We start from the raw sequence: 25,991 nt of genomic DNA on the forward strand, positions 1-25,991 counted from the left end.
GAGCAATAATACATAAATTGGGTAAAAAAATCTAGTACCCTATTTACATAAAACTTTATTTATCCACATTTCCCTCCACCACATCCACCTTTTGCTGCATAAGACAAACCAGATGATAAAGTAATTGATAGATTCATAAATGATTCTGCATCTGTTGGATGAATTCCAATACAGTTATCAAAATCAGATTTCTTTGCATTTAATTTTAAAGCTAATGCCATTCCTTGAGTCACTTCACCTGCATTAGGCCCAACATAATGAAAACCAATAACTCGATTATCTTCATTTTTTAAACAAACAAGTTTAGATAAACAAGTACTTGATATATCAACATCATATTCATCTTTTTGTACTTTAAGATGTTTTGTTCTATGCACTGCTGATATTTCTAAATTGTTAAATTCTTGTAAAAATATTTCGATATTATTTTTTCCAAATTGTTCATATGCTTGTTCTTCAGAATATCCACATGATCCATATTCAATAGGTGTATAAATAGATGTTGGTATTAAATTATATTTCATAATTTCGTTTGAATTTTTGAATAATCTTCTAGCTAAAATTTCACCTGCCTTTATAGCTACTGGGGCTAGTTCAGGCACATTTTCAGCAATATCACCAACTGCAAAAATGTTAGGAATATTTGTACAACTAAATTTATCTGTTATTATTTTATTATTATTATTATTTATATTTATATTTAATTTTTCTAAATTTAATCCATCAATATCTCCTTTTCTACCTATTGCATATAAAACAGTATCAAATAATTCTGTAGTATTATTATTAAAATGTACTAGAATTTTATCATTCTCTTTAGTTAATTTTTTAGGTAATACACCACACATAAATGTTACACCTTGTTCTTCCATATATAATTTTATTTTATTTGCACATTGCTGATCAAACCCTCTTAATATTATTGAACGTACAGATATAGTTGTATCACATCCTAACGAATTTAAAAATCCAGCACATTCTAAAGCTACATATGAAGCCCCAACAACTAATGTTTTTCCTGGATTTTTTTTTAAAGAAAATATATCATCCGAAGTTATGCTTAATTCTTTAGCACCTATAACATCATCTGGTATATTTGGTCGACATCCTGTTGCAATTAAAATATATTTTCCTGTTACACAATCTTCTTTAGATGTATCACCTTTTAAATAATATGATACTGTATTTTTATCTTTTAATTTTGCTAACCCATTAATATATTTAACTTTTGAAGACTTTAGCCCTACCATATAACTAAAATTTAATGAACGTATATGAGATTGAACAGTACTAACTAATTTATTCCAATCATGTTTTAAATTATCACATTCCCATCCATATTTATCTGAATCACTTTTAAATAATGTTCCCATATTTCCTGCATAGTGCATTAACTTTTTCGGTACACATCCGACATTTACACATGTACCACCAATACCCCATTTTGTTCCTTGGCTACTTGGCTTAACAAAATCAAATAATAAAACTTTAGCTCCATGTGAAGCAGCTTCTTTAGCTGATGCCATACCTCCGGGTCCCCCACCAATAACTATATAATCATAGTCATAATTAGAATTATCCATATTTTCTTCCTTAATTGCAATATTATTTGTCTGTGTATTATTTTTTTTATCATTTACATTAAAATTATCATTGATAGGATTTCTTTTATTATCGTTACACATTGTTTTTATTGATTTATTTTTTAAAATATTTTTTTCACACGTTATAGTATTGCTATAAGAGGGTAATATAGTAAAGCGGCGTGAAAATAATAAACGACAATTACAAAAAAATATTGCGCAATTACTATGAATACTATTTATATTATTTAAAAATTTATAAGTTCTTTGAAAATAAATATTTTTATTAGTATTAAAGTGTCCATATATCTTACTATCTCTTGTAATATATCGTTTTGAGATTTTCAAATATTTTTTCGGAATAAATGTATAGCTAACTAATACAGAGTTCATAATTTTTTTTTTTTTTTTTTTTTTTTTAATTCGAATAAAAAGCTATTTTGTGCATAAAAAATGAGGACACGCTTGAAAAAGAGAAATTCATGTATGTTTGTTTTCTTCACATATTCTTATTACAAGAAAATATAACTCTATTATATATATATATATTTATTCGTTTATTTATTCGTTTGTTTATTCGTTTATTTATTCGTTTGTTTATTCGTTTATTTATTCGTTTATCTATTCGTTTATCTATTCGTTTACTTATTCTTATTTTACATATTTTATTTTTTATACTATTTTTTCCCTATATATAATTTATCACTTTTATTTTACGCATACATATGAAGGTGCATGTATCATATTTTTCTCCTCAAATTAGCTGTATAGTATTTAGGCTTTCTATACAAAATCAGTACATCCCGCCCCTTACAATTTACCTTTACTTTTGTTATTTTATATAACTACTTTGAATGTCACTTAAGATATATATCTTTTTTATTGTTATTATCGGAATATTATCAAATTTTAAGTTGTGTAAAAATATGAATAACTTTATAAACTTTAAAAATAATTCAACACATAATAAATAATGCTATAACAATATTTTATGATTTTACACTTTTAATAAAAATTACATAATTTTAATTCAAAATTCCTTATGATATTATGCACACAAAATATGTCCCTTTATTCTTTTTCATAATCTTAATAAATTTAACAATTTTTATGAAAAATTATAAATTTATTTTAATAATTGAGAACCATTATAATAAGTCCACCATGTTACAAATATATAGAAGGAAAAAAAAAATTGGAGACTTTTTTTTTTTTTTTTTTTTTTTTTTTCAACTTTATTAAAATTAATATATAATGGGTAGACTAAAAGTAAAGCATATTTTGATCATATCATGAGTCTATACTAAAATATGTGTGTGCAATTTTTTGAGAATTTTATAAATATTCTTTAGTTATATAATAGCTGATCATATTATTTGTGAATAACCATAAGTTGTGTATTTATATCATACAACCTTATTTATTCATATTAATTTTAATAAACTAATACATATAGTTACATAAAAATATATATTTAGAGTTGTATTATTAACATGTTTGAATGTGAGCACTATAAAATAATACCATTAGTAGCAAATAAAAATACAAAAAAAGAATTAAGATGAAAATTGAATTATATAATTTTAAATATATTAAACAATATAATACCAGTTTATAAATATAAGAAATAATAAAAAGGTACAAATGTAAAAAAATAAATAATAATCAAAATTATTGCACCATCAATATTTTCACAAATGTAGACGCAATGCTTAAAACAAAAGGAACACAAAAAATACAATATATGGTTGTGAATATTTCTTTTATTATTTTAACAAGTATTTTTTTAATTTATTAAAAGAGCTTTATTCTTTTATTTTTCCTTTTTCCTTTTTCTTTTTTCTCTTTTCTCTTTTCTTATTTTTCCTTTTTCTTATTTTATTATTTTCTTATTTTTCCTTTTTTTTTTTTTTTTTTTTAATTTAATAAATGAGATATATAAATTTTTTTTTCTTTAATCACACTGGATAAATAAAAAAATAATAAGCATAAAAATAAAAATGCACACATTTTTTTTCACTTTAATAAGATAATAACATATGATATAAATGAAATATAGATATATATGCTATGGATGTTGATTGTATAAAAATCCATATATTATATAAATAGGTATAAAAAAAAAAAAAAATATATATACATTATTAATAATAATAATAAAAGATAATATATGAATGAAATAGTAATTTGTGTATTACTTTAAAATTCAGATATTACATATTTATATACAAAATAAACATATACACACAGTTTGAATTTTTCTATAAAAATAATTAGAAAAAAAAAAATATATAAATAATATGCACTAAACATAAATAAAAAAATTGAAAATATGGATATATATATATATATTACCATTTTATATATAAATACCCCCTCTCGATAAAATAAAATTATTGTATACATATTTATGTATATTAAAAGAATGTATGCATAATTCATATATAATCACAATAGTGAAAATGAATAAACCCAAATATAGTATAATATTTAAAGGTATAAATATGTGTGCAAATATATAAAATATTTTATGATAAATATTCTATACACATATATAAGATAAATAATTTTGTATTATATTTTCATTTTTTTTTTATTCCTTTTCTTTCAAATATTAATATAAATATTAAAAGAAATACAATACTATAGCAAAAAAAAAAAAAAAAAATATTCATATACATATAATTTATATATGTAATAAATTTATGTTCTTTCGTATGGGTTAGTAACAACTTTTTTATATGTTCCTCTTCCTCTGTAAAATGGTCTAAAACTTGGTTGTCGAAGTCTGAAATGGAAAAAAGGTCGATAGTAAATTATGCATTTTTATAATTTCTAAAATTGCTATAATTTCTAAAATTTATTTCATTATTTTTTTTTAATATTTTCTATTTACCCAAATCGTCCCCTTGAACTTAAAGGTGATTTCATAACTCTTCCTCTGAATGCACTCATTCTCGGTCTATTAAACCCTGGAATATTTCTTCTTTTGCTACAAACCTATTTTAATTTTACAAAATTATACAAAATTATAAGTATACAAATGTGGTCATAATATTCTGCACTGTGCAGGTAAAAAATACACACTTCGCTCAGTCTATACAACACACATTGAAATGATATAAAACACGAAGGGACGCATGCAGAGATATACGATCGGAGTTGTCACCCCATCACTCATCCGCATCAGCATCAACATTCGCACAACATTCGCATAACATTCATGTTCCTAATTTAAACATACTTTAATTTGTCTTTTTTTGAAAAATGATTCAGATAATGATAGGGCTGTTCGAACGGAAGACGGATCTGCAAACTCTATATATGCATATCTGTAACAAAAAAAAAAAAAAAAAAAAAAAAAAAATATAATATAATATGTATTAAGCGTACAAACATGAAGAAATTTGACATAAAAAAAAATAATATGCATATAGTATAATCCGTATATGTATGCACACATCGAAAAATAAAATAAAATAAAAAAAAAAAAAAAAAAAAAAAATATATAAAAATACCCTTTTGAGTGTCCAGTATTTTTATTTACTAAAATTGTGACTCTATTTATTATTCCACATTCTGAAAAGAGAGATTGAAGTTCTTCGGGTTGTGTTGAATAATCAACCTATATTACAAAAATGTGGGAAAAAATAAAAAAATAAAAAAATAAAAATATAAAAATAAAAATAAAAAAATATATTTTGTCAGACATATATAAACCAAATTAATAGTTCGAAAGGGTTTTTTTTTCAAGTTGATATATTATGTCATTAAAATGTGTTAATATTATTATTATTTCTATTCATTTTATTTTTTATTTTTCTTTTCATAATTACATTTCCAACAAATATCGATCTGTTATTTATTTCTTCTTGTTCCATTTCATGAGAATCGGGAGCACCACTTTGATTCATTTGCATTTCAGCTCCATCATTCATCATCTAAATTAGGTTGTAAAAAAAAAAAAAAAAAAAAAGTCATAATTTTTTGAAAAAAAATGCACTTAAATTATTAACAAAGTATTTATGGTCACACATATATCATAATTTATAATCTATAGATAGATAGAAAAAAAATATATAATGATATACACAATGTTAATGTATTTTTATTGTTACTTTTAATTTTTGTAAGTCACTAAATTCTTTATCAATATTATTTATATCATCAACATGAGCTCTAAAATTTTCCTCCTCATTCTTTCCTGGCTCTTGATTTATTTGGTCCATTTTAATTAGATAGTAATACTGACAATAATACTGACAATAATAGTGATAATAATAATGGTAATAATAATGGTAATAATAGTGATAATAATAATGATGATATAGTGATGATAATAATTTAAATAAATGTCTTAAATGTAGGAAAAAAAAAAAAAAAAAAAAAAAAAAAAAACACGAATAAATAAAAATATATCAAAGATAGAAAGATTTATTTAAAATTTTGTGAAAAAAAAATATTAATTCCATAAGCTATATAAAAATCCTACAATTCAATTATAAATAGTTATCCCCCCTTATATATTTAATTTATAATCATAAAAAATAATATATTATAAAAATTATATTATAATTAAAATATATGTAAAACGGTTTATATATGTAAAACGGTTTTATATGTAAAACGGTTTTTTATGTAAAACGATTTATTATGTAAAAATAGGTACATATGCAATCTCATTTATATATACTTTAACATATCACGACAATATGGAATAAAATATAAAATAAATGGAGCTTATATACATATACATATATTTATAAAATATGAAATTTTATAACAAATAAAATAAAATGATTTAAACAAAAAAATTAAAATGGGGATACTTTATTGCTATTTATCCTAATTTCTTTTCTTTTTTTTTTTTTTTTTTTTAAATAAATCACTGAAAAAAATTGTAAAAATAAATTTATTATACGCACTTACTATAATTAATTATATAGATTAATAAATAAAATGGCATTATTAAAAATGTATTTTTTTTCACTTTTTAATAAAGTTTTATATAATTATTAAATAATCAAAAAAAAATGTAGAAAAAAATGTAGAAAAAAATACATAAGAAGAAATAAAAATAATTTGATTACAATATATGGAATTATAAATAGGTCCTTATATTTGCCACCAAATTTATTATATCATGATAATAAGTTATTTATCTTTTTTCAATTTTTTTGTTTATTTGTTTTTCCGGCTTAAACATTTTTTCCCTATGTTAATAAGTGGCATAATTCTTCTTACATTATATTAAAGAAAATATGATAATTATATATATATATATACAAGAATGTTTTATTTGAAAAATTGATTTATAAACATGATTTGTATGATATTTTTTTAGTATACAAAATTTATAAAACCAATATTCTTTTTTTTATCTTTTTGCTAATTATCCTTTTTTCAAATAACCAAAATGCTAAAATCGTTCGAACACACCATCATAAATAGTTCTACCAATTTAATCATATTAATACAAAAAAAAAAACAAAAAAAAAACATATAACACCAAAATAATTTCCTATATAAAGAAAAATGTTAATAATACAATTTTCCAATCGATAAATAAAAATGTGTCATGTGGCATGTTCTGTGTGTTATATTTTTTTAATATAAAAATGTCAAAATTTAATTTTTTTCAATTGGTCTGTTACCTTTAAAATATACACTACACAATATACACAATATATATATATATATATATTTTTTATTTTTTTTTTTATTTTATGATCTATTTAAAATAGTTATATTTATTTTATTATAAAAAAAATGTGGTTATTTGTATTATTTAACCTTATAGACATTAAAAAAAAGTATACCCATCATTTTATTTATTATCTATCTATCTATATATATATATATATATATATACAAAAAAATATGTGTATATTTTTATTTGTAGTTTAAACAATTTGGTGTATATATATGCACAACATTTTATTTCTCCTCTGTTTCAAAAATTATATTTTTTTCGTTATAAAATAATATATTTATTATATTAAAATAAAAGCTTTTCATTTGTTTATTTTTAACATAAAATTGTTATTATATTTTTTTTTTAATTGATTAAATATATAAATTTATTTACCTTTCATTGTTTTTTTTTTTTTTTTTTATTATTTTATTGACTTTGGAAAATTCTAATTTTTCTTTTTATTTTTCTTTTTATTTTCTTTTTATTTTTCTTTTTATTTTTCTTTTTATTTTTCTTTTTATTTTTCTTTTTATTTTTCTTTTTATTTTTTTTTTTATTTTTTTTTTCGATATTTATTTTATGCGTATTTTACAACTGTCCATGTGTTATGTTATTGTAGAATTTATAAATTTTTTCGATCTTTATTTTTTTTGAATTTTTAATTTTTTCGATTAAATAAAAAAAAAATAAAAATATATATTTATCTAGTCTACAACAAAATGTATTATGCATTCATTTGCCATTTCGTATAACTTCAAAAGTGTATTATAAATATGTTCCCAATTTTGCAAGTTTACCAATTTTGCAAGTGTTTGTATATAGAGCAATTTCTAATAATGCACAAATAGTAAGAATATAATTTTTTAAGTTAAAAAAAAAATGACATTATGGCTAGTGAAGAAATAAAATAAACAAAAAAGGAACACACTCTTTCAGCATTTGTGATTAAATATATTTAGCCTTAATAAATTAGTGGGAAATATATACATACATATACATATGCATACTAATTGTTTTATTTTTTTCTTAAAATTTAATAATATTTATAATATATATATATTTTTTTAAGATCGAAATTACGTCATTGTGTATCCTTGAAGTTTATACTAATCACTGCATTATTTTTTTTTTATTTTTTTTATCATACAATTAAGATATGATATTTAATTTTTGTACATTTTATTTAAGAATTTATTAATTAGTTATATTTATTTCAATAGTGTTATTAAAAATGTTATAATTTCATAATTTCATAATTTTTATTAATAAGTCGAATTATTATTGTAAGCGCATAAAGTAATAGTATATATAATATATATATTAATTTATTTCAACTCTGTTATTTTATAAATTTGTAAATTTTTATAAATATTTGCATATCATTTTCCACATGTGTTGAGACTATTTACATTGCTATCATAATCTTCATTTTCAATATAGCTGATAAATTTATTTTTCCCTCTTTTTTCGGGGCCTATTGACTTTTACAACGTCTTAACAGTCTGTTTGTCATACATACATTGCGTCATATCTACACATTGAATGATATATACACATTGAATGATATATACACATTGAATGATATATACACATTGAATGATATCTACACATTGAATGTATATCTACAAATTGAATGCATATCTACACACTGCGTCATATCGATACATGCACACTTCGAACTGTGGCACAATAGTTTGTTTACAAATTTATATGCACCTTTTTGAAATTCTTATTCCCATTTTGATAATGTGTACATTCAATAATGCAGAATTATATATCATAAAAAATATAAATAATAATACATGATTCTGATAAAATGAAAAGGCCGGAGTTTAGCTTAGATTCGTTAAAAAAGAACCGAAAAAAAAATAAAAATAATTCAAATTACGAAAATTTTAGTGCTCATCATTTTTTAAAAATACCAATTTTTATTATTTTAATAATAGCATTTGGTTTAAATGCTTTTATATATTTATTAATTCGTTTTTTTATTTATATTTTTGAGAATACTTCATTTTTTATTGTAACAACATGTATAGATTTGCGTCGATATATCTCAAATAAAAAAAGAAAAATTTATGAAATATTTGGAAAAGTAAGAAAATTAAATTATTCAGATCAAAATGAAATAAATAATGATAATGAAGAAGTTAACACAGATTTTGAAAGTGTTTTAAAAATTGAAAACTTAATGAAAAAATGTAATAATTATTCTGATTATATAAAATATGCTTATCAAATGGATGTTCTAACTGGAAAATTTATTCATATAAATGAAAATGATGATTATATAAATACATATGATGTAAATTTATTAAAAAAAACATCAAAAAGTATAGAAACTAATTTATTAAATAATAATATATTGTTACTTTTAGAAGATATAAAAATAGCAACATCTCCAAGAATAAAAGCTATATTTCAAGAAAAATATTATTGTAAAACATATTCAACACCTCATATTATTATAACTACTTTTGTAAATAATGTTATGGATGGATTAAATTATATAGAAAATTATGTAAAAGAACATAAAGAACAAAATGAAAATTATTTATATTCTGATGAATATTTAATAATTAAAAACATTTTTAAAGACATTTTTAGACAATGGGGTAATACTGCTTTATTCTTAAGTGGCGGGGCAATTTTAGGACTCCATCATTTTGGGGTTTTGGAAGTTTTTTTAAAATCATCAATAAATATCGATTATTTTAATGAGCATACTAATGCGGGTTTTAAAAGTGGAAAAGGGGAAGAAAAAAGGGAAGAAAAAGGGGAAAAAATTGACGAAATGGACGACAAAGCAAACACTGCTCTATATAGAGATGCCTGCGATTTGAATGAAATTGATAAAAAAAAAAAAAAAAAAAAAAAAAAAATAAACACAAATAAATTTTTAAAAATCAAAAATTTCCTTTTAAACAATTTAAACTGTGAAGATCAAGAAGTGGATCATTTTGATTACGATTCATGCAATTGTGATGATTCAGATAATAGTGTATCAAGCAATAATGGAAAATATGAATTACCAAATAAGCATGGAAACAGTTTTATAAGCTCGGGGAGCTATACAGAAAAGTGTGGAATACATGATAAAAATGATTATAGGTATGTTAAAAGCCAAAGTGAAATAAATATTAAGCAAGAAAGTGGCGCACATGCCAAATCCAGGCGAAGTAAAAATGGACAAAGTGGCCAAAGTGGTGGAAATGGCCAAAATGACAAGTCGAAGCGACACATAATTGACAAAAACAGCTTTATAGATGACAATGATAATAATATATTGCCACAAATAATATGTGGAACATCCGCTGGCAGTATAATTGCTGCATGGATTTGCTCAAGAACAAATAAAGAGCTACTCGAAGAATTTAACATCGAATTTATTTATAAAATTGTTTCATGTTTTTCATCAGAAAAATTATTTTATTCATTTTTTAATATTTTTAAAAAAGGTAATTTTTATGATATAGATAAAATAATAAAATTAGTATATGGTTTATATGGTGATATGACATTTTTAGAAGCTTTTATGAAAACCAATTTAGTATTAAATATTACTGTAACTAGAGCTGAATCAGGTAATGATATTTTTACATGTGATGAAGATGGCTGTTTAGTATTAAATTATATGAACTCACCAAATGTTTTGATTTATACTGCCGTTTTAGCTAGCTGCTCTTTTCCATATTTATTACAACCATTTAAATTATTAGAAAAAAAATATATTAAAGAAAATGTATATAAATTTATATCAATTAAACAAGTATATAATTTAAAATATATATTAAATAGTAATAGTGCATATAATAAAAAAATATCAATAAAGGGAAGTCAAGAAAGCCATGATATTATGGGAAGTAACAAATCGGATAATGATATTGATCTTATAAATAGTACTGAAAATGTGGAAGACGATAAAATAGATACATATCATAATAAAGATAATAAAAATTTAGAAAATATGATTAATAAAAATGATCAAGATTGTTATAATAATTTATATTATAAAGAAAATGCAAATGCCAATATAAAATTGGATGATGAGAATCTCTTAATGTTTGACAATACATATATGAAAAATAAAGAAAATTCAGATTTAAAAAAAAAAAATATTAAAAAAAGGAATATAAAAAAAAGGAATTCTTTAGAAAATAACCAAGACAATATTGGAACTTCTGTTTTTAATTCTATTACAGAAAAAAGTAAATTATCAGATTATCAAAAGGAATACGAATCAGACATAAATTCTGAACAAATAAAAAATGATAATAAATTATCAAATTCTCAAATTAAAGAAACTTTAAGTTTTAAATTTAACAATATTCGTAACAAAATGATAATGTTAAAATCAGGGAGTTTAAATATAAATAAAGATGAAAAAAATGAAAACTTAAAAAAATGCAATAGTGAATTAATAGATTTGAATGAATATAAAAATATCGATTTATTAAATGAAGAATATACAATAATAAATAGTGTGCAATTTAAAAATATGTATTTTCATGATGGCTCATTAAAAAGTGATATTCCAGCTAGAAATCTAAATCAAATATTGTCAGTTAAATATAAAATTGTATCACAAGTAAACCCTCATATTTTTCCTTTTACTGGAATTAGAGTACATGGGGAAGCTGGAAAACCCGTTAAATGGCGAGGTAGTTCTGGGCGATGGCGAGCTGGATTTTTAATGTCATCTATGGAAATATTATTTAAGGAAAATGTTAGATATATTCTTAGGCTAATGGCTTTGTTAGACATATCCCCAACAATTAGGGGTTTGAATGCGGGCTCTATAGCAATGCAGGTATGACCATATTTTATCATAATTTTGTCATAATTTTTATCATAATTTTTATCATAATTTATCATAATTTTTTCATTATTTTTTCATTATTTTTATCATTTTTGGGCGATTATTTTTCCCATTGCAGAGGTACCATGGCGATATAACCTTACACCCCAACCGGCTGTTTTTGAAACATTTTAAATTGATAAGTGTGTCGAGCTATGATGATGTAGAGTGGTATATACAGGAAGGAAGACAAATGACTTTTCAAAAATTACCATTAATTATGAACAGAATGAAAATTGAAAAGAAATTGATAAAAGTGAAAAAATGTTTTTTTTAAAAATAAAATATATATTCTGACCAAAAGAAAAAAAAAATTATTGCTGGTCATAAAATTTATTAAAATTTTGTAAAAAAAATTATGAACAATCTAGCTTTGAAATAATACACAAAATTTTTTTTCATTTTTTTTAGTATACATGTATATGCATATTGAAATTCCCTTATGCTTCATTGTTTGTGTTATATAAAAAAGGAAAAGAAAAAGTAATCTTATTTTTTTTGTTTACACATATATATATATGTTTGTATAATATATGTATGCATAGGGGTATGTATTTTATGTTTTTTTTTTTTTTTTTTTTCTTTTTTATCTTAATATTTTTTAGTTTTTCGTTTAATATTTATCATTAATATGCTAATGGCGTGCATTATTAATCTTGCTTTTTTCTGCAAGGTCTTTCTTATATTTTAAGTTTGTATATATCCGCATTCTATCATTAAAACGCATATTCTTATAATTATTTTCAATATATTCATTAGTATTGTCATTATTTTATTAGGTTATATGTCTATTTTTTCAAGGGATCTTTTTCATTTCCCTTTTGTTCTTTAATATTTTCCGTTTTCTATAACTGTTTTTTTTATCGTATTAAACTTGAATAAATTGAAAGATATGAATTATATATTATTGCATTTGCACATGCATATTCGAGTCATCCCATTTTATTGGGATTAATTTATTTGGTCAAATTATCGACACATTGCTAAACTATGCATCGTCTTGGTTTATCTTTTACTTCATTTTTTTTCCTTCTTTTTTTTTCGTTCTTTTTTTTTCTTCATTTTTTTTCGTTCTTTTTTTTTCCTTCTTTTTTCTTTTTTCACAAATTTCGGGGAACAACTTGCATACCAGTATAAGAGCATTACACTTAATTTTAAAATTCCAAATTTTATTATCACATGTTTTTCATTATAAAAAAAAAAAATACATAAAATGTTATTTACTAAAAATGTAATAATAATAGAATACGGTAAAAATCAAATTCGCAGCTTAGCAATAATATAAAATATGTGTCTACATATCGTAGGTATTTAATTTTCAAAAAAAAAAAAAGAATAATATAGGAAATATAAACAATATAACTTGATAAAAGTAAAAAAAAAAAAAAAAATGGCGGTAAAAGTAAATACATAAATAGCAAATTTAGTTCATATATGCCCAATGTATTGACAAATATCATCGAGCGAAACTTTTAAGTTGTATTTTTTATGAACTTGTACATATGCATGATCTTGTTTTATTTTTTTTAATTCAACAGTTTGTTTATATAGTGTTTCATTTTTTTTTGATGGATCATAAATATTTTTATTTACAACTTTACATTTTAAGCATTCATCATTTATTACTGTTTCTAAATAATATGATTTAATTTCAGTAATATAAAATTCCAATTTTTTGCTATTTGATTCAATATAGTCATTTAATTTTTTAATAATAGGACGCCAATAATTTTTGGCATATTCTGTTTGTTCATCATTATTTTCTTTATAATCCTTTATATTTTTTTCATTTTGTTTTTCTGTTTTCTCTAAAAATTCTTCAATTTTCCCAATAATATATTTTTTATATGTACTAATATGTTTGTAGGTTTTAAATATCAATAAGCCATAGTAGTATTGTTTTTTTTTTTTTTTTTTTTTTTTTTTTTTATATATAATTATTCCCTTTCTTTTATAAAATTCATGGTCTTTCAAATTAATTTTTACTAAAAGCCCTTCAAAAAAATTGTTACAATTATTTATATAATTTTCTTCTTCTTTTTCATCATCATTCAAAATTGTGTTTTCTCTATTTTGTTCTCTATCTTCTTCTCTATTTTTTTCTCTATTTTTTTCTCTATTTTTATTCTCAAATTGGTTATCAGAATTATAAAACTTATCAATTTTTTTTTTTTTTTTTTCTTTACCATCTTTTTTTTGTCTACTATGTTGGTTATTCTCATCATTGCTATGTTGACTATCATTCGAGTTTTCTTCTTTTTCTTCCTTTTCTTCCTTTTCTTCCTTTTCTTCTTTTTCATTTTTGTCATTGTGTTTTATTTTTTCCATGTTTTCTTTCATCTCATCTTCTGCCCCAACACCAGTAAATCGAAACTGCCTAGACGAAAAATATTCGTATATTTTATCATAATAATTTCCATTTGTATTATTTTTTTCTGACTTATTTTGTTCATCATTTGTATTATAATATGTATTAATATATTGATTATATATATCCTCATTATATCCCATTTTTTTCAAAATTCTTAATCCGTAATTTTCTATTTTAATATTATGTTCTTCAAAATCTTGATAAAAATTTAATTCATTTTTAAGATTATATTCTTTATCTTTTTTATTAAACTTATCTAATATTTGTTTTCTTTTAAAAGTTAAACTATTTTCAGATATCTTATAATTATTTATATCATTTTTATTACCCAACTTGTCAATTTCGTCAATTTTGCCAACTTCGCCAATTTCGTCAATTTTGCCAACTTTGCCAACTTCGCCAATTTCGTCAATTTTGCCAACTTTGCCAATTTCGTCAATTTCTTTTCTTTTTTTACCATTTAAAATGGTATCATTTTTATTTGTCTCCTCCTCTTTTCTTGACATATCATAATCTTCACCATTTTTTATTTCATCTTTTTTAATTATAAAATTATGTATATCTTTCATTTCAACATCAGACAAATTTTGACTTGACTCATCTCCATCTGAACCTTCCAAATTTAATAGCAATTTTTTATTGAGATTTTTATTGAGGTTTTGATTATCCCCATTTGGAAAATAATTTAAATATTTAATATTATTTTTATTATTTACACGATCTAATTTTTTTTTTAAATTATTTATAAATTTCAAGTTTGCTTTTTCTCTATCATTCATGTTTTTAATATCTTTTTCTGTTTCCTCAATGAATATATTTCCATCTTTCATGCTTTTTATTTTTTCCACTTTTTGAATTTTTTTTTTTTGTTTATCATCATCCTCCTCTTCTTCATTTTCATCACTTTTGCAAATTTCATCAAATATATTCACTTTTGGTTCCTTTTTATTTTCTTTACTTTTTTCATTTTTTCTTATTTTTATACTACATTTTATTTTCTCCATCTTCATATAGCTATTTATCTCAAAACTGTTAGTACTATATTTTCCCAGCCCTTATATGTATATATATATATATATATATATATATATATATATATGTGTGTGTATAACAATAGAAAAATAAAAAAAAAAATTAAATAGTAATTACATTATTTATTATTCTACAAATAAATATAACAGTTTAGTGACCAAATATTGTTATAGAACATATATACGACAATTTTATTCACGAATTTAAAAATATATTATTGTAAAATAATTGTTAGTTTCATTTTATATTGGAAAGGGAATAAATATTATACACAAACTTCAAAATGGAGTCCAAATTTGTGTATTCTTCGTTTAACTATATATACATACATATACATATATATACATACATACATATGGATACAGAATTTTCCCTTTTTTTTTTCTCATTATAAATAATTACTCCATACAATAATTATGCTCTCTTGGAGATGCATAAATTCATAACCTTAAAAAAATAAAATAAATTGTAAAATTGTTAAAAAAAATATGACCAAATAGCTATTTAGTCATAAAAAAAAAAAAAAAAAAAAAAAAAGCGAAAATGTCATATATTTATATGCAGTACTAAATTTATGTATAGTTGGCGCCTCGTTTCGTTTTTAGTATTACCCTTGAATTTTGACTCTCTTTTTCATTTACATTTTTGGTATCATGTTATTCTATATATACATTTAAGTAAAGATTTAACAAAATCGAATAAATATAATAAAATATATAAATAGAATATGGAAAAGCACAGTAATATTAACTGTTAATACAAAAGATAGAACATCATATATATTATATATCATAAAAAAAGCAACATAAATATATTTATAAAATTTTAACCTATTTACAATAAAAAAATAAAATAATGTTGACTATTAAAAAAGGTGATAATAATAATTATTTATATTTTTTTATTGATTTTTTTTGTATAATGTTAAGTTAAAGTATTATACATAAGAGAAATACATTATTATGTGTTTGTCACTCTATAAAGAGATAAGGAAAATGACGGCAATATATATGTACACATTAACTTATATTTTTTAATAATTTTTTATTTTATTTTCATAAATTTATAAATATATATTTAATAATTTTCCATTATATTGTAAAGTTTATGCAATATATATTTTTTATTTATTTAAAATTTGTTTGGCTTTGTATATTTTTTTTTTTTTTTTTTTTTTTTTGTTTCATGTTACCCATATATGCTAATTCTTTATATTGTGATAAAATATTATGATGATAAGAAATCAGTGTCTAAAAAAAATTAAGACCAATTATGCATTACGAATTTGTTTGAAAAATATAAAAAGATATTCCACAACAAAAGAGAAGAGTTACATTGATGTGCAACCAAATGATGTTAGTTTTATAGACATAAAGAGTATTAAAAACAAAGAAGCTTTAAAAAAATTTTATTTATTTTACAACAAAAAAAAGTTAAGCGATATATATAGTGATTATATTTTTTTAATAAATAGCCAATTTAAAAATACATGTGATGAAAATGAAGTAAAGGAATGTACAGCCATTTTGAAATATGTAGCAAATTCTATAACATTGATACAATTTATTAGCTCAAAGAAAAATTATTTAAATAGTGGAAATAGTAATGGGTTTTCTAGATATAATGAAACACAACCATATTATATACACAATATTGAAAAGACAAATAAATATAAAGAAGAACATATGATAAAAATAGATGAAAAGAATAACTTGAATTCTAACTATTTTTTTTCAAATAATCTATATAAATTTATTTCAAAATTAAAAAAATATGATATATGGAATTATAAGGAAAAATGTATTAACAAACGATATATGAATTATCATATGTTATTCCCAATAGTATATCAAGATTTAAAAAAATATGAACAAACTGATAATTTACATAATGATAAAAATATTTATCTCTTAGATTGTAATATATTTTCATATTATATAAGTAAAAAAAACAAAAATGAATTTATAGATATCATTAAAAAGGTTAATTATAATTTATTAACCCCACATGACATCAAAAATATTTTGATATTGTTATCTATATTACATCATAATAATATATCTCTTTCAAATAATAAAGAAAATATCATAAAAAATAACAATCACAATAATAATGGAATGAATGTGATATATAAAAATAAAGAATATATAAATAAAAAGATATTTATTGACATATTTAACAATATATATAATAAATATATTTTTTCAAAAGTTAATAAAATATCATTTTATTATTTATATGATTATATTTTATTGATGTGTATAAATGAAGTAAAAAATGGAGAGGCATACACAAATATTGTAAATGTATTATCGAATTATATGAATCTAATAAATAAAATAAGTAACAAAACTCAAGGCGAAACTAGCGTAACAAACATCTTAGGGAATGATAATGACATTATATCTTATAAAGATGAAAAACATTTTACAAATTATACTGATTCAACTAGTGAAATAAATGAAAATTCTAATGATATATTTACTGAAATAAATTTATCGAATGAAGAAACTGATTGCAATTATCCTATATTAAACAAAGAACATTATATATATATAAAAAAAAATTTGGTAAAAATAAAAAAAAAAATAATAAATAAGCTACTTTTATTATATATTACAAAATATGTATATAATCATATAGATAACAATTTATTATATAGTCATTCAGATTTAATATGTGAAAATTTAGAATTAATTCCTCATTATATGATAACTAATTTTATATTTACTATTGGAACATGTAAATATATTGATGAATTTTGCATGTTTATGTTAGCTAAATATGTACAAAATAATATAAATTTATATAATCCCAATGAAATTGTTATAATAGTAAATACATATGCAGATGCTGCATTAGAAGATGTTAATTTTTATGAGACAATTTGTAACTACATAAAATCTAATCTTAAAAAATTTTCATCTTTTGATATTATTAAAACATTACATGCATTTTCTAAAGTAAGAATACGAGACGAAGAATTAATTAAAGAATCTTATAAAAAAATTAATAATTATTTGGATAATCGAGAAAAACAATATAATGTAGATAAAACATTGAAATATATGACTGAAAAAGAATCTATATCTACATCACATTGTAAAATGTCTCAATTTGATAATAACAAAATAAACAAAAGAAAAAATTATATTTTAAATAAATATTTATGTGCTTATGCATTAATTGCAGCAGGAAAATTAGATTATTTTAACCAACTTGACAAATTATTTATTCACTTGAAAGAAAGTATACAAAATGAAGGTATTGATATAAGAGGAATATTATGGATGCCAATTGCTATTACAAGTTTTTTATGTATTGAAAATATATTTTATTTTATTCCTATATATATAGATTTAATTTATAATGCTTTTAAAAAAACACAATCACCCAAATTATTATCATTACTTATTAGAAGACATAGTATATTATTACACACAATCGAAACTGATATTATTCCAAAAAAATATTTTTCAAAAGATACTATAAATAAATTATGTTTTATTTGTAAAAGTAAAAAAGATAATTCAAAAGAAAAGGTGTTTGTTCCAGATAGTTCAACTTTTCATATTGAAGTTTCAAATGCTTTATTATCATTAGATATACCTCATAAAAAAGAAGTTAATATATATCCATTTACCATTGATATTTTTATTAACACACCCCAATATTTTGACAAAAATAAAACAAAAGAAATATATGAACAAACGGAGAGTGTTCATAATACTTTTAACAAAATTAATTCAATAAAAAAATCTAATAAATTAGTATATGATGATGATACAAATTTTGAGCACACATTTGAAAATAAAAAAGCTAAAAATAAAAACAAAAACAAAAATGAAGTATATACGGATGTTCCATTTGTGTAAGACAAACTTACATGCAAAATTGTTTGTCTATACAACAACAAAAAATTATGTACCTTGTGAATAATTAAAAAAAAAAAAAAAAAAAATTAATAGCTAGCTGTTAACTAGCAAATTATCATTCATTTTATGTTTAAAATGCAAATTTTCAATTCCTTTTTAATTGTTCAATATTATGAATTAACATTGACCGGCATCATTATCCCAGTATTCTCTCACAATACCCTATTCACTAATTAATTAATTTTCCATATTTGTTCTATAATTCGTTTAGCATTCATATTTTTATTTTATTTATTACTTTTTTTTTTTTTTTTTTTATTAATTTAGCTAGCTCTTTTTAATATTGGCTAGTTCTTTTAATGTTAGCTTTGCATGCTCAACTATTAATATTAGCCCTAAAAATATTTACCTTCTATTTATCATATTAAAAATTTTGATTATTATTGATGTGTCATTTTTAAATGAGCCCATTGAACATATCACATGATATTTAAATTTACTTGTGTATCGAAAAAATAGTAAAAATGGGAATTCTGATAAATTAATTACATTTCCAAATTGCACACAAAATAAAATATAGCTCATCATAAGTCTTTCAAATAACAATTATATAAGATAGGAAAATCGGTGGAAATTTTTATACAAGTTTGTATGATTTCATTTGATGAGCTAATTAATTTATCAAAACTTAAATATTCATAATTCAAGTTATATTTTAATCCTTCTGTTTTAATTTTACATTTGTTTCCAATAGGTAATAATGCACATGTTTTTTCAAAAACATTTGGGTTAATATTTATTATATGTTTACCCTCTTTTAATAAAAATAAAAAATTATTTTCACCTATTAAATATATATTATTTTTTAATGTTTTTTTATATAAGGATGAAATATTAGCACAAGTTTGGTCAAATCGATTTCCTGTAGCTCCTAATATAAATATTTTATCATTTTTTTTAACATAATGTTTTATTTTATCAATACATTTATCCAAATCAGTATTATTTTGATCAGTACATTTTTCAAATAAAACATTATTTTTTTTATAAAAATTATAAACATTTATATTTATACTATCAAAATCTCCACAAATTAAATCTGGTAATATTTTAGGATAATGTTTAAATTTTTTTTTTTTTTTTCCTACTTGAGATACATCATTTTCAAATTCTTGATCTCTTTCAATTGTCTTATTAAATAAATTTGATAATTTTGTTTCTGTTTCATTTTTTTTTATATTTTCACAATTTAAATATTCATTTTTATCGTTATTTATATTTTCAAGTTTGTCTATATCTTTGTATAAATTATATAACCGGTTGGCACCCCCATCAGCGCATATTAATATATCTGATTTGTTAAGAATTTTCGAGGAATTTTTACATAAAACATTATTTAAAATGATCGTTATAAATTTACCATTATCATTAGTATTCTCACTACATGCATATTTTCTTTTGAATATTTGGCTTGATTGATCTTCATAATTTGATAAAAAATATTCCATAAAATCAAAATCATGAATAAAATATTCATCTTTTCCTCCTATATCATTACAATAATTTTTACTAAAACGGGGGGGTGTCATATAAACTTTTTCATTTAAGATTAAGTTATTCTTATTTCCAACTCCAACCAGATTTCTCCTATCCTTAACAAAAGCGTGTTTTAACAAATTTAAATAATTTTTCTTCATTTGGGAGATATGCAATTTGAGAGGAATATTTTTGTTATAAAAAGAAATAATACATATAAAGTCGTAAATATAATGATTATTTACATTTCCTTTTATTTATGTATATTATATTTATGATAATTCAAGTTATAGTAAATATAAAACATTGTATTTTTTTTTTTTTTGGGGGGGAGGGATAAATATATAGCTATATGAAATGTCCCAATTTATTATGTCGTGTTCATATATTTTTTCCCCTTTAGTTTTACAAATTGTTTTATTTAAGAAATTATAAAATAAGTAGCATGAGTTTTGTGATATCTTAAACTAAGAAACATCTTCAATATCTTTTTTAAATTAACAAGGATAAACATTCTAGATCCATATTTGTTTATAAGCTTATGATAGAAACTATGACAATGTGTAGAACAGCAAAAAAAACAGTAATATATTTATATGAACAATATATATATATATACATACAATTTTTATTGGAACAATTTTTATTCATGGTATTTAGATATAAGAAAGGTGTTTTAAATTTTATACAAACGTTTATTTCAAGTGATTAACACCATATGTATAGATGAAAGTTGGTTTCTTTTTTTTATTACTATTTGTGCGAATTGATATGTATATATTTATATATTTATTTATATATATATATGTGTGTGTGTGTGTGCATATAAACTGCTATAGCAACATTACATAAAAAAGAGACCCTTATAACTACTTAAATTAAATATATATAAAACAATGAATCGTGAATGATAAGTTTAAATATTCATATTATGTGTATATGTATATTGAGAATGGTTGTGTGTATGTTTTTATTTTATTTCTTAAATATTCTTAACATTGTTTAAAACTTGTGTTATTTTAAAGTAAAATTATTTATGATAAAATAAAAAATTATATATATATTTTTATCATTTTTTTTTTATCATTTTTTTTTATCATTTTTTTTTATCATTTTTTTTTATCATTTTTTTATCGTTTTTTATCATTTTTTTATCGTTTTTTAATAGTATAATTCTATGATTATAGGAAAATTAAAAGATGGCTAAAATTTTTTATGTGTTTACCCACTTATTCAATTTTTTTATTTATATGTTTTTTTTATTTTTTTAAATAGTATATATTGGCTTCTTTCGCCCTTTTTTTTTTTTTTACTGAAATGCATATGCCATTTTTGATGACATTGGCTATTTATCCATTTATTATTTGTTTACCGTTTTATTTATTTTTTCTTCCCTTTCTTCCTTTTTTTCGTTTGATTTGTTTGATTTAATTTTTATGTACAAGTGTTTGGAAATCGTTTATAAATTGTACACTTGGGAAATGAAAATATGTAACAAAAAAATGAATGAAAAAAGAGTACTATATATATGTATTATATTTATATGTATATATATTTATATGTATATAAATTTTTATAGTATACATTTTTTCTGTTCTTCCAATATTATCACAAAACAATATATATTTTTGCAACATATTTATGCTTTTCTATTTATATGACGCTAAAATAAATATGAGTACATAAGAATAAACATAGTTTCATTTTTTTACATTTCTGTTCTGTACTTTTTTTCATTTTCATAATTTTATTCTGCACTTTTTTTTGTACTTGTTTATTTTCTGTACCATTAATAAGTATACATGATAATACCGACATGTCATTGTTTTTTTTTTTTAATCTTTTAAAGATTTCTTTTCATTATATAACTGAAAAATTTGTTAATTATTCTAAAAAAAAATATGCTTTATAATCATCAGATTTATTCCCAATATATTTACAAGTGTATATATATTATGCCCTTGCCATAATAAGTGAATTATTTTTAAAAAAATATGAATGTAGAATGATATATATGTATGTATATGCATGTATAAAGGAGCCTAGTTCATTTTCATTCTGTTTTGTGTTATTTTATTATGGTATCATAAATTTAAAAAAAAAACAATTTTTTACAAACTATTACTATTTGTATGCTTTATAATCAAATTAATGTATGCATGTATAAACGATTGTTATTATGATTTATTTTAAATCTTTGTTAACATTTTGATTGAAAATTTTGATTATTTATTATACTATTTTGTATGTATATAATATCCGAATTTTGGTACTTTTATTTTATAATTTAATTTGTGTTTTTAAAAAATATACCAACATATATACATGTGTATAATTTTGCATTGGTAGCAATATAAAATAAAGATAAATTTGTGAAAAATTCAAATTTATAATATTTAAAAATAAATATGAGTAGCTTAAATTTAGATTTTTATATAAATAAACATCGAAAAGCTTATGAAGAACGATTAAAAAAAGAACAAAGCAATCAAGAAAATTCAAAAGATTCGGAAAATAAAGAGAACCAAATAAATGAACCGACTAAACAGGCTAGTGATGTTACAATTCTGAATAAAATTAAAGATAAAACAATTCCAGAACCGAAAACTGAAAATTTTTCGAATTCAGATGAAAAGCACCTCGACCAAGGTATGTCAAGAGATAATCCTCTTCATTTTGTTCATTTTTCTCACTTTTTTCTCATTTTTTCTTCATTTTTTCTTCATTTTTTTTCACTTTTTCTTCATTTTTTTTCACTTTTTCTTCATTTTTTTTTCCATTTTCAGTTGACACGGACTATTTATACGCCTTGAAATTAAATGAGGCATTAAATGGAGTGAGTGACAAATCAATAAAGTCAAAATATGATAAAATAATTAATGATGTAAATAAATTAAATAATGAAGAAACAAATAAAGATGATGAAATTCGTGTCCCAGACGATTTTTATGTAGAATGTCTTTTAGATGATAATGATACACATCCATATTATATGGATTACAATTATAATAATTTCATTTCAAATTTGAATTCAAATTCGAATCTTAATTTATTTAATAACACAACAGTAGTGCGTCAATATAATACTAGAAATAGTAGAAACCGTAGAAATGTTAGAACTGTCAGAAACGGCATAGATGTAAATGGCATAGATGTAAACGGCGTAGATGTAAACGGCATAGATGTAAACGGCATAGATGTAAACGGCATAGATGTAAACGGCATAGATGTAAACGGCATAGATGTAAATGGCATAGATGTAAATGGCATAGATGTAAATGGTATAGATGTAAATGATGATGATTTTAACTGTTGTACTAATAATTTGATAAATTTTCGAAACGATAATGTTGATTATAACATAATTTCTTCTAATTCTGATGAAGATAATATGAATGTGGAAAATAAAAAAAAAAATAGTTTTAAAAATGAAGATTCAAAATATATAAACGAAAATGTAAATGATGTTGATTTTATTTATATAACAGATGATAATGCTCCACTATCCTCAACACCAAAACATAATAATTTTAAACACAATGTCAAAAATACAAGAGATGAAAATAAAACTAATAATGATGTTATATATATTTGTGAAAATGAATGTAATGGTGATCGAGATAAAATTTATCCAATTAATAATAGAAAGAGAAAAGATAATGAAGGAGATGATGAATATTCATATAAAAATCTAAACGAAAATGAAAATAATAGAAAAAAAAAATCTCAAAAAAAAAATATATATGAGATTAATAATGAATATTTTAACATAAGACAAAATGACTGTAATGGCGAAGAAAAAAATTATTCTAACGACAATTTAATTCACCAAAATTTTACCATTATAGATAATGTGGAAAATGCAGAAAATGCAGAAAATGCAGAAAATAGTTTTGAATACATATCCAATGTATACAATTTAAGTGAAGACAAATATGAAAATATTTCAGAAAAAAAACCTAAAAAAAGTAGTAAAAGAGAAATTCCAGATGCAGTTAATGCATATCATTCATCTTCTATATATTCCTTTAAAACTAACAAAAACGAACAAATATATACACATCCCAATGGTGGTAATTACTTACTGAATGAAACTCAAAACATATTAAGTGAGGAATACAATGATAATGTCGAAAATGTGGAAAATGTGGAAAATGCAGAAAATGCAAAAAATAATTATGAAAAAAGTTTAAGCAAACATATCAATACAGTAAAAAATATAAATTGTTTAAATAAATATAAAGATGAATATGATTTCCATAAAATTGCGAATATTAATTTGAGAGGCCATTATTTAACTGAAAAAGATTTCACTTTTGATATGAATGAAAATTGTTTAGATAATTCGACTTATAATGGAGATGAAAACAAAGCTGTATATGAAAAAAACAATGCTGTATATGAAGAAAACGATGCTGTATATGAAGAAAACGATGCTGTATATGATGATAACAATACTAGTAACATAAAAGATAGTCTTAAAAATCGAAATTACAAAAATAATTCAGAAAGCTGTGAAACACACTTTGTAAAAGATATCAATTTCGATTATTCTTTTTCTTCAAATAAAAATGATGATGTATTAATTTTTAATAACAATACAAATGACCATAATAATAATTTAAATAATAGTCATACTGAGGATATATATAAATATTATATAAGCTGATAAATAATATGAAAACTGGTAGAGAAATCTCCAAAAATTATTATAAAAGTGATAGTTATCATATGTTTATGTCTTAGACAAAGATAATTATAAAAATGATCAACCTAACAAACGAAATTAAAAATAAAACAAAATTTAGTACCTATGCATATTATATAACCACTGGGCATATAATAAAAGTCTTTATACCTCTACATAATAAAAGTTTTTATACCTCTACATAATAAAAGTTTTTATATCTCTACATAATAAAAGTCTTTATATCTCTACTATATATTGGCAAAAATTAAAACAATGCAAAATTTAATGTCCAGCAAGCTATTATCAATAGTTTAACATATTTCGAAAATTATGGATTTTCACATTGAGTGA

The 25,991-nt window shown here is 21.3% G+C and overlaps 7 protein-coding genes across 7 annotated transcripts; 3 read left to right on the plus strand and 4 right to left on the minus strand.

Moving 5' to 3' along the window:
• Nucleotides 1-59: 59 nt before the first annotated feature.
• PY17X_0828000 (thioredoxin reductase, putative) lies at nt 60-1,976 on the minus strand (the record flags this gene model as incomplete). Its single annotated transcript, XM_725181.1, has 1 exon — nt 60-1,976. The coding sequence occupies one exon, from the start codon at nt 1,974-1,976 to the stop codon at nt 60-62; it is 1,917 nt and encodes a 638-aa protein (XP_730274.1).
• Nucleotides 1,977-4,286: 2,310 nt separating this feature from the next.
• PY17X_0828100 (polyadenylate-binding protein 2) lies at nt 4,287-5,812 on the minus strand (the record flags this gene model as incomplete). The annotated part of the gene is made up of 6 exons (XM_022955761.1): nt 4,287-4,371; nt 4,480-4,583; nt 4,828-4,915; nt 5,102-5,208; nt 5,420-5,524; nt 5,702-5,812. The coding sequence occupies 6 exons, from the start codon at nt 5,810-5,812 to the stop codon at nt 4,287-4,289; spliced, it is 600 nt and encodes a 199-aa protein (XP_022811995.1).
• A 3,282-nt stretch (nt 5,813-9,094) lies between these two features.
• On the plus strand, nt 9,095-12,413 carry PY17X_0828200 (patatin-like phospholipase, putative; the record flags this gene model as incomplete). Its single annotated transcript, XM_022955762.1, has 2 exons — nt 9,095-12,088; nt 12,216-12,413. 2 exons carry the CDS (start codon nt 9,095-9,097, stop codon nt 12,411-12,413), a joined length of 3,192 nt encoding a protein of 1,063 aa, XP_022811996.1.
• Nucleotides 12,414-13,564: 1,151 nt separating this feature from the next.
• PY17X_0828300 (conserved Plasmodium protein, unknown function) lies at nt 13,565-15,517 on the minus strand (the record flags this gene model as incomplete). Its single annotated transcript, XM_022955763.1, has 1 exon — nt 13,565-15,517. The coding sequence occupies one exon, from the start codon at nt 15,515-15,517 to the stop codon at nt 13,565-13,567; it is 1,953 nt and encodes a 650-aa protein (XP_022811997.1).
• Nucleotides 15,518-16,768: 1,251 nt separating this feature from the next.
• PY17X_0828400 (heptatricopeptide repeat-containing protein, putative) lies at nt 16,769-19,414 on the plus strand (the record flags this gene model as incomplete). Its single annotated transcript, XM_720534.2, has 1 exon — nt 16,769-19,414. One exon carries the CDS (start codon nt 16,769-16,771, stop codon nt 19,412-19,414), a length of 2,646 nt encoding a protein of 881 aa, XP_725627.2.
• A 584-nt stretch (nt 19,415-19,998) lies between these two features.
• On the minus strand, nt 19,999-21,111 carry PY17X_0828500 (uncharacterized protein; the record flags this gene model as incomplete). The annotated part of the gene is made up of 1 exon (XM_720535.2): nt 19,999-21,111. The coding sequence occupies one exon, from the start codon at nt 21,109-21,111 to the stop codon at nt 19,999-20,001; it is 1,113 nt and encodes a 370-aa protein (XP_725628.2).
• A 2,247-nt stretch (nt 21,112-23,358) lies between these two features.
• Nucleotides 23,359-25,619, plus strand: PY17X_0828600 (conserved Plasmodium protein, unknown function; the record flags this gene model as incomplete). Its single annotated transcript, XM_720536.1, has 2 exons — nt 23,359-23,599; nt 23,737-25,619. 2 exons carry the CDS (start codon nt 23,359-23,361, stop codon nt 25,617-25,619), a joined length of 2,124 nt encoding a protein of 707 aa, XP_725629.1.
• Between the last annotated feature and the right edge of the window lie 372 nt (nt 25,620-25,991).

The sequence above is a fragment of the Plasmodium yoelii genome (assembly GCF_900002385.2).
Source record: "Plasmodium yoelii strain 17X genome assembly, chromosome: 8".
Classification (NCBI taxonomy): domain Eukaryota; phylum Apicomplexa; class Aconoidasida; order Haemosporida; family Plasmodiidae; genus Plasmodium; species Plasmodium yoelii.